Here is a 9,984-nt window from a genome sequence, read left to right as displayed (position 1 = left end):
AGGGATCCCAGGGTGAGTCAGTGAAACTTCGGTGGTGGGAGCAAAGACCTGCGGTGGAAGGCATTACGTGGTCCTCTACTGTGGGACCAAGCAACTCTAGTGAGTCACGAGAGCCGAAGGGCTGAGTACTCTGTCTCCTGAGCCTCTAGCAGTCCCCTTGCTAGCAGAGCCCCAGCCCCCCCTCCTGTAATAAGGAATGGCAACCTCGCCAGGATACGTTCGTCAAGGTATAGTGTTGTCAGGATACGTTTGTAAAGGTAGTGTTGCCAGGGTACATTGGTCAGCCTACAGTGTTGGGAAATTCGCAGACAGTGTTGCCAGGGTACCAATACAATGTTACCAGTGTAGTGATCAGTGTTGCCAGGGAATTCAGTGATACTGTTACCCAACCAGCTACAGGAGTGAAACGGTGAAATTAATGGGTGTTGTCTTGTATGCTTGATAACATAGAGATGGATAAGGATAAAGTAAAGAAATTTATTGAGACAAGGGATGAAAAAAAATGGAGCAGTGTACCAAAGCTCAGCTCCAACAAGTGGCAAACCACTTTGGGATCAGATTGAGGACGACTAAGGTAGCAGAGCTTCGAATAGAAATCATGGCGCAGCTCACAGCTCAAGAGACGACAGGAGAGGAGCCGTCCCGAGAAGGGCCGTCCCAAGGCGAGCTGTCCCAAGCACCTACCAGTGTGACGGCCAGAACTCGCAGTGAACGTGGAAGCAGCGGGTGATCCAATAGTAGCAGAAAGAACGTGCAGCTGGAGATAATGCGAATGCACCACTGCGTCAAGAGGAGAGAGAAGCAAAGCTGCAATGCGAGGAGAGAGAGGCGCAACTGCGGTGTGAAGAGCATGAGAGAGAGGCGCAGCTGAGACGAGAGGAAAGAGAAGCGCAGCTGCAGCGAGAGGAGCGAGAACGAGAGGCACTGCTGAAACAAGAAAACATAGAAGTCCAGCTACAAATGCGGCGAGTCGAGATAAAGACGAACAGGGAGGTCGAGCTCAGGTGCATTGAACGTGGGCTAGTCTCGATACCTGCACGTCGGGACGACCTCAAGCACGATCTACCTACCTTTGATCCTCTGGAGGCTAAGGCTTTCGTCGACCATTTTGAGAGGATAGCAACATTGAAGGAATGACCGGAGGAGGATTGGGCTGCGCTAATGCAGAGTAGATTGACTGGTGAGGCCAGAGAGGCTTATAAAAATGTTGGACATCGAGGAGTGCGCCATATATGACACAATCATGAAAGCGATCCTCCACTCATGTAGACTAACCCCGGAGGTCTACAGGGAACGCTTCCGTGACTGCACAAGGGCATCGAGAAGGTCATGCTGAGACTCCTTGTGACATGAAGTGCAGGTTTCTACGATGGCTGAAGGCCGAAGAGCTAGAGACGATGGAGGAGCTGAAACAGTTGATTGTGATGGAAAAATTCATGTCGATGCTCCACCCGGAACTCAAAGTCAGAGTGAAGGAGGCAGGAATAACGGACCTTAAAGCTGCAGCGGACCGAGCCGACATGCTGGAGGAGGCACTGCATCTCAGAAGGGAGGAGACCGCCCAGACACTCGCCTTACACAAGGTCTGGAGGTAACTTTATGAGTTCAGGAGGAGCGAGGACGGGTGGGACTTTCCCAGGAACAGTTTACCCAGTGAAGTAAACCGATTCAAAAGCTCGAGGGACGCAGGGAGGAAGCCCCAAGCTGTGAGCAGTGGACCGAGCACGGGAGCCGGAGGTGCTGTCCGGGAACCGACGATGGAGGAGTCCAAGGAGGACCCAGGGAACATCTACCATTGGTGCTACCAGGGTGACTGGTAGAGGTTCGCCCAGGAAAGGCGGCTGGTGCTACAACTGTGGGGGGCGAGGACATTTTGCATGGGAGTGCGGTCGCCCCTGGCATGGTGGGAACGTGGCTTTCCCGAGAGTAGGAAGCGAAGGAGACAACGATACCTTAGTTGATATGCCAGTGATGAGGGAGAAGAGGAATCGCCCTTTTGTGTGTGAGGGGACAGTGAAGATAAGAGGAGCTGATCCTGTGCCAGCAAGGATGCTGAGGGACACGGGATCCGACTTCACCCTTTTTAGTGAATCCCTCTTCCCCGAAGACTACAGAAGCTCCAGAACAGGAGAAGCCCTGATAAGAACGTTGAGGAGACAGCTGGTGAGGATGCCCCTTCATAAAGTGACTCTTGATTCAGACTATAGTTGCCAGACTTTTGTGGTAGAGGGTCTGTGCTTCACTGCCCAGAATTGAGTCTCAGGTGATCCTAGGAAATGACTTCTGTAGGAGATGTGTTCTCCTGAACTTGATTAAGGGCGAGGAGTGTATAGAGCCTTATCGACAAAGCAGCACGACTGACGCCAGAAGTGACGCGGCGGAAATTGCGAGATTAGTTGTTGGGGTGTGAGAGGGGAAGGGCCACGTGAGCATGAGCTCTGCGAAAAACAATATATATCTAGGGATATTCCAGTGACTGGAACTAAAGACAGTCAGATAACTCATAAAGTGCGTCCCAACATATTAAACAATATACCAGTGATTGTCTCATAAAGTGCGTCCCAACATATTAAACAATATACCAGAGATTGCCATCCGACTTTTGTGTTTTTTAAGGAAATAACAAGTGAAATTCGAGTGTAGTCAACAAGTTCACCGTCTGCCTGCCCTCGTGGTGCCAGGAGTCCACAAGCAAAAATTGCCAAGACGTTTAAACAAAAAATCTCATCCCTCCTTATTGGAACATCAACTAATTTTAGTTGTCTGCAGTGCCAAACTCTCTATATGAACAATTGTGTCAACCGTAAAAATTAAGGTACTATACCTTAATATCAAGTGAACAAAATACAGTCCGTTGTGTGTAAATGAGGGCCATTCTCGGTAGACACACCCTGAGTACCAACTGAGTGTGTGTTTGCTTACTAGTAAGTGTTTCCAACAAGCGTAATGTATCTAGGTTACTAGTGCTTTGATACAGAAACTAGTCGCTTCCACTGTAAGATAACTAGTTGAAAATGATAGCAATATACTCCTAACACGTGAACAAAACAAATTAAGAACAAACAAATTAAGAGTGCGACACGAGGTGGCAAAACATACAGCTCGCTCATACAGCCTCCTTCCGGCTGGTTTCCCACCAACACAACCCACCTCTTGGTCAACACCCACCAGACAACACTCACCGGTCCACTACTTTAACACCATCACTGAACAGAAGTATTCAGTATAAATGTCTTTGGGAAAATTGTGCACAGACTGCCACAAGAGTGCTGTGTCGGGGGCGGCACCACAGAAGGGTGCTGTGTCGGGGGCGGCGCCACAGCAGGGTGCTGTGTCGGGGACGGCGCCACAGCAGGGTGCTGTGTCGGGGACGGCGCCACAGAAGGGTGCTGTGTCGGGGACGGCGCCACAGCAGGGTGCTGTGTCGGGGATGGCGCCACAGCAGGGTGCTGTGTCGGGGACGGCGCCACAGCAGGGTGCTGTGTCGGGGACGGCGCCACAGAAGGGTGCTGTGTCGGGGACGGCGCCGCAGCAGGGTGCTGTGTCGGGGACGGCGCCACAGCAGGGTGCTGTGTCGGGGACGGCGCCACAGAAGGGTGCTGTGTCGGGGACGGCGCCACAGCAGGGTGCTGTGTCGGGGACGGCGCCACAGCAGGGTGCTGTGTCGGGGACGGCGCCACAGAAGGGTGCTGTGTCGGGGACGGCGCCACAGCAGGGTGCTGTGTCGGAGACGGCGCCACAGAAGGGTGCTGTGTCGGGGACGGCGCCACAGCAGGGTGCTGTGTCGGGGACGGCGCCATAGCAGGGTGCTGTGTCGGGGACGGCGCCACAGCAGGGTGCTGTGTCGGGGGGTGGTGTCGGTGGCAGCCTCACAGCAGAGTGTGGTCTCTGGCAAAGGAAAACAAGCATAACAAGGGCCCGAAACATGTCGTTATTATAAATGCAGTATCTGTAAGCATGGGATATCGGGAAGAACAAATGGAATATGTAAATACGATCACCCTAGAAAGTGTGCAATCCTCCTTAGTACAGGTAAATGCACCGAAAGCTGTAAATTTTGTCACCCAGAACCTAGCAAGAAATCCTTAGATAGACAACAATGATTCAATATGGAATGTCCAGCTTTCCATATAAGGGGAACCAGGCGAATAAGACCAACAAACCGCTTTGAGGAAAGCAGCTACAACACTACTTGCCAGGACGATTTTTTTAGCAAGAGGAGAAGAAGAATGGCTAAAAATGTCCAAACTCTACCACTAACTCGGTCAAATGCTGGAGAGGACGCAAACACAGTGGCCTCCTTACCAGAGTAGCATCCAGCACTTCCACAAACATAACATCATTTTTATTTGCCAACATTCAAGGTATAAAAACAGGCAAATGTAACAAAGTGCAATTCATAGATGGCCTCCTACATGAGGCAAATGAAGTGTTTGCATCCCTAACGGAAACTCACACCAAAGACTACCATGATGGTGAAATATGGATCTCAGAGTACAATCTTTTCAGATGTGACAGGAAACACCAGCTACAGGGGTGGAGTCAGCCTCTACATCAAAGACACTCATCTGTACTGAGCTGCTAAACACCACAAACGATATGGTGGATGTGCTGATAATCAAAATAGAGATCTTAAATGTAGTTATTGTCCTTGTATATAAGTCACCGGAGGTAAATCACCAGCAGTTTAAGGACCAACTAATGAAAATAGAACACTGCTTGGAAAACCTCACAAATCCAGCCCCGAACATCATTCTGCTTGGGGACTTCAACCTACGGCACCTGAAATGGAATAACCTAGCTAATACCGTAATATCAGAAAGAATACCAGGGAGTAGTCTAAATGAACAGGCACATGCAAATGACCTGCTATGGATGTGCGACATGTTTGCCTTAAACCAGCAAATAGTAGAACCAACTAGGAAGGGGAACACGCTGGACCTCATTTTCACCAATAATGATGAATTGATCAGGAACATAATGATTACAAATACCTGTTACTCAGATCACAACTTAATTAAAGTTCTGACAAGCATAGGGAATAGACCTTCAAAACCAGTCCCGATTCCCGGTGGAGGAGATTTCAGCAAATTCAACTTCAATAATAAACAGATAAACTGGGAGCAAATTAAGCAAGACTTCACAGAAATAAGCTGGGAAGAACAGCTAGAAAGTGCGAACCTGAACCAATGCCTGGAAAAAATATACTCAGTTGCACTAGAAATATGCTCAAACCGCATACCCCCTAAGAAGATAGAGGAAGAGATGCAGATTGGAACGAGAACGTCATTCCCTCTATAGGCGAAGAAAATGATTGGAGGAACAACTTGAGAGTCGCACCCTATCTCAAGAACGGCGATGAAGGTTAGGTAGAGAAATAGAAACAATTTACCTAAAGCTACAAGAATCATACAAAACCTAGCAGAGGCAAAGAGAGCAAAAGGCCATCAGTGAAACAGAGAGAAATCCGAAATACTTTGTTTCCTATGCAAAATCAAGATCAAAAACCACATCTAGTATCAGGCCCCTGTGAAAGGGAGTTGAAACTTTCCCTGGTGACAACAAAGAAATGAGCGAGATACTGAGGAAGCAGTACAACTCTGTTTTCAGCGAGCCACTAAACACACTGAAGATTGATAACTCAAATGAATTTTTCATGGATATGATACCACTATCAAATCATATATCAGATGTCACCCTATCCCCACTGGATTTTGAAGAAACCATAAACAGTATTCCTATGCACTCTAAACGAGGCCCTGGTTCTTGGAACTCCATATTCATCAAGAATAAAAAAACACTATCGCAGGTCCTCCACATTCCTTGGAGACAATGCCTAGATACTGGTGTTATCCCTGACATACTAAAAACAGCAGAGATAGCACCACTCCATAAAGGAGGTAATAAGGCAGAGGCAAAAAATTACAGACCGATAGCACTAACATCACACATCATAAATATCTTTGAGAGCTAAGAAGTAAGATCACAAAATACATAGAATCATAGCATCTCTATAACCCCAGACAACATGGGTTCAGAACAGAGCGCTCTTGCCTGTCACAGTTGCTGGACCCTTACGACATGGCATTAGATGCCATGGAAGACAAACAAACTGCTGATGTAATTTACACAGATTTCGCAAAAGCCTTCGACAAATGTGACCATGGTGTTATTGCACATAAAATGCGTTCAAAAGAAATTACCGGAAAAATAGGAAGATGGATCTACAATTTCCTGACTAACAGAACCCAATGTGTAATAGTCAAAAAAATAAAATCCGGCCCATCAATCGTTAAGAGCCCAGTCCCCCACGGTACTGTGCTTGCTCCAATACTTTTTCCTCATCCTCATATCGGACATAGACAAGGACACAATCTATAGTACTGTATCATCCTTTGCAGATGACACAGATGAAGTGGTATAACGGCCTATTGATATAGCTCGAGTGCATGGGGGAATTGTGTAAAATCCTGGTTTGTGTCTTGGAGAGGCAGCAGGATCCAAGTAAATTCAGTGGAATTTCTGGTTGCAATTCTTATACTATGTCATAGCTCAGTCGATTAAGGCATCTGGGATGCTCTCGGACGTAGGTTCGAATCCTCATCACGGCCCTTGTGGATTTGTTCATTTGATACATCACGCTATTGTGATTTTTGTTTGTAATGCCACTAGGATTTTCATGAGAGTAGACAACATAGAGGACACGGCAAACCTCCAATTAGATGTAAATCTTTCTTTCTTTCTATGGGCTACAGAAAATAATATGGTATTTAATGAAGATAAGTTCCAGCTCATGCACTACGGAAAAAAATAAAATATAAAACGGAAACCACGTACAAAACTCAGTCAAATCATAACATAGAACGAAAAGGCAATGTAAAAGATTTGGGTGTACTCATGTCGGAAGACCTTACCTTCAAAGAACACAATAAAGTAGCCATCACAACTGCAAGAAAAATGACAGGTTGGCTAACAAGAACCTTTCACACTAGAGATGCTATACCGATGATGATACTTTTCAAGACACTAGTGCTCTCTAGAGAGGAGTACTGCTGCACAATGACAGCCCCTTTCAAAGCTGGAGAAATTGCCGACCTGGAGAGCGTGCAGAGATCCTTTACTGCTAGAATCTACTCAGTAAAACATCTAAACTACTGGGACCGACTAAAGAGCCTAAATCTGTATTCTCTTGAGCGCAGGCAGGAGAGATACATAATAATCTATACTTGGAAAATATTAGAGGGGCTAGTACCAAACCTGCACACAGATATAACATCACATGAGACCAGGGGGCATGGCAGGATGTACAGAATACCCCCGTTGAAAAGCAGAGATGCAACAGGTACTCTGAGAGAGAACTCTATCAACATCAGAGGCCCGAGACTGTTCAACACACTTCCACTTCACATAAAGGGCATTACTGGCCGACCCCTCTCAGTGTTCAAGAGTGAACTGGATAAGCACCTCCAAAGGGTACCTGATCAACCAGGATGGGATTCGTACGTCAGTTTGAGAGCAGCCACGTCCAACAGCCTGGTTGACCAGTCCAACAACCAGGAGGCCTGGTCGACTGCCGGGCCGCGGGGACGCTAAGCCCCAGAAGGACCTCAAGGTAACCTCAAGGTAAGGTGGCATTTCCGGTATGCACGGTGACGTCGAGACAAGGCGTCAGGGAAGATGATGTGAGCGGATCCGGTCACGCCGAAGAGAACATGCTGGGTGACCTGGGGCTCGATCATTTGTTCCAAGAGGAGGCCAGAGGACAAGTGACAGGTGAAGAAGAGTCGGATAAGAGTATCCAAGTTACTCTCACCAGTCCTCTAGGTATTGAGAGCACCCGTCTAGAAGAGCTGCAAAGGGAAGAGTTTCCGGAGTTGGTGCGGGAGGCGGAAGGAGGTCTCGCCAGACCGAAGTCACTGACTCACTTCTTCATGGAGAAGGGAGTGCTAATGAGGCAGTGGAGGCCGGTAAGGGAAGAAGTGGGTGACGGTGTGCTGAGAGTGAGGCGTCAGGTGGCGGTGCCGGCGCAGTACAGAAGCGCGGAGCTGAAGCTTGCACATTCAGTGGATACCGTGGGTCACTTGGGAGTGACCAAGACCTTAAACTGGCTTCGGGAACATTTTTATTGGCAGGGCATGGACGCGGATGTAAGAAGAATTTGCAAGACGTGTTTCCCGTGCCAGAGTGCGGGGAAGAACGTCCCTGCCATCCCGAAGGTACCTTTGGTTCCAGTTCCTGTGTTTGGCCAGGCATTTGAACGCCTAATAATCGACGTGGAGGGACCGTTAATTAGAACAAGAAAATAAATAATTACTTATTGACCATCATGTATGCTTCGACGAGATTTCCAGAAGCGATCCCAGAACGGAAGGCGACATCAAGATACGTCAAGGGCCACCTTCAACAATTCTTTGCTTGGGTAGGAGTGCCCAAGGAGATCCAGTCCGACTTCGGAAGTATTTTCCAGTCGAAGTGGTTTAGGCAGGCTATTGCAGGCATAGCCCAACTATGATCGTCACCTTATAGATCTCAATCGTAGGGAGCGAATGAGAGATTCCACTCCAACCGGAAGACCGTATTGAGATTGTATTGTGCGAAACAGGGGGCGGAGTGGGACGAAGCTGTCTACCCAGCCCTGTTTGCATTCAGAGATGCCATAGTTGAGTCTCTGGGATTCTTTCCATTCCAACTAGTGTTCGGGCACGAAGTGAGGAGCCCGTTATTGATGCTGAAGGAGCAGTTGACGGCGGAGAAGACGTTAGTGACAGAAGAGGAGTATGTGCAGAAATTCCGCGAACGATTGAAAACAGCGAGGGAGCTGGCTTCTGAGTTCCTGAAGACGGCTCAAGAGAAGATGTCGATCTGGTACGATAAGAAGGCTGTCCCAAGGGAGTTCGAGATGAGAGCCAGAGTGATGATATTGCTACTTGGGAGAGGTAGAGTGACGGAATCACGCTTTGGTGGTCCATACTCAGGTTCGGGAAGGCCTGATTAAAATATTTAAATTTCGTCGTGGGCCAAGGAGAAGTGACTCCAGTGGAACAGAAAGTGATGGCAATCAAAGCATATCCGATTCCCAGGACAAGGAAGGACTTGTTACGATATCTGAGGATGATTGGATATTATAGAGGATTTTGCAAGAACTTCTCGACAGTGGCACACCCTCTGACTGAATTGCTGTCTAAGAACGTTAGACGGAAGTGGGGTGATGCATGCCAGGAATCATTCGAGAAGACTAAGAAGTTGTTAACCGAAGCGCCAGTGCTGATTTAACCTGACTTTGGGTCAGGCTTCGTTTTGTATGTCGACACTAGCGATGTAGGGATCGGAGCAATGTTAGCCCAAGAGAAGGACGGACTTCAACGTCCGGTGGAGTTTTACACAAGGAAGTTCAAAAAGTACCAAAAGGCTTACAGTACAGGGGAAAAGGAAGCTTTAGCCCTTTCATGGCTCATGAAACATTTCGATGTGTATGTGGGTGGAGGTATGAGACCGGTGCGAGTGTACACAGATCATAACCCCTTGACATTTGTGCACAGGATGAAGAATTCAAACCAGAGGCTGACAAGATGGTTCCTCCTGTTACAGGATACTAGTTAGAAATCAGACACATCAAAGGGAGAGAGAACATAGTGGGTAACGCCCTCTGCCGTATTTTTGACCAATATAACTCTTATTTATGGGGAGGGGTATGTTACGGAGCACCCTCCAATTTCTCCCCAGATCCGGCTTTAAGAGTCATATCTTCTGTCCCTGCTGATTCTGATAAGGGAGAAATTTGCATTTGCAAGTTTGTAGATAAAGGGGAAGTAACGCACTTAAGACAAACAAAATGGTGTCCCCTGTCTGCAAATCCGCCATTTTGTGGACGACACGAGCCGGCAGCGGATTGGCTGGCTTATGTCACGTGCCGTGGGCGTGCAATCAGCGCCCGCCGTGACGTCACCGAGTGCCCCTGGCGGCGCCAGCGGAGGAGGCGTCAGA

The 9,984-nt window shown here is 48.0% G+C and overlaps 1 protein-coding gene across 1 annotated transcript; it reads left to right on the top strand.

The window, feature by feature from the left end:
* The first annotated feature begins 1,369 nt into the window (after window positions 1-1,369).
* Window positions 1,370-3,802, top strand: LOC138358956 (skin secretory protein xP2-like). The gene is made up of 2 exons (XM_069317448.1): window positions 1,370-1,463; window positions 3,255-3,802. The coding sequence occupies exons 1-2, from the start codon at window positions 1,370-1,372 to the stop codon at window positions 3,800-3,802; spliced, it is 642 nt and encodes a 213-aa protein (XP_069173549.1).
* Window positions 3,803-9,984: the final 6,182 nt, after the last annotated feature.

The sequence above is a fragment of the Procambarus clarkii genome, chromosome 87, assembly GCF_040958095.1.
Source record: "Procambarus clarkii isolate CNS0578487 chromosome 87, FALCON_Pclarkii_2.0, whole genome shotgun sequence".
Taxonomy (NCBI): Eukaryota; Metazoa; Arthropoda; class Malacostraca; order Decapoda; family Cambaridae; genus Procambarus; species Procambarus clarkii.
The sequence above is the reverse complement of the archived record's forward strand: the minus strand, read 5'-3'. Positions and strand labels throughout refer to the sequence as shown.

What these genes read in the sequence shown, in the direction of transcription:
- LOC138358956 (XM_069317448.1), top strand. Translation starts at nt 1,370, where the DNA reads ATGGCTGAAGGCCGAAGAGCTAGAGACGATGGAGGAGCTGAAACAGTT. An exon ending in TGCTCCACCCGGAACTCAAA is followed by an intron (nt 1,464 to 3,254) that starts GTCAGAGTGAAG and finishes AATTGTGCACAG; the next exon opens with ACTGCCACAAGAGTGCTGTG.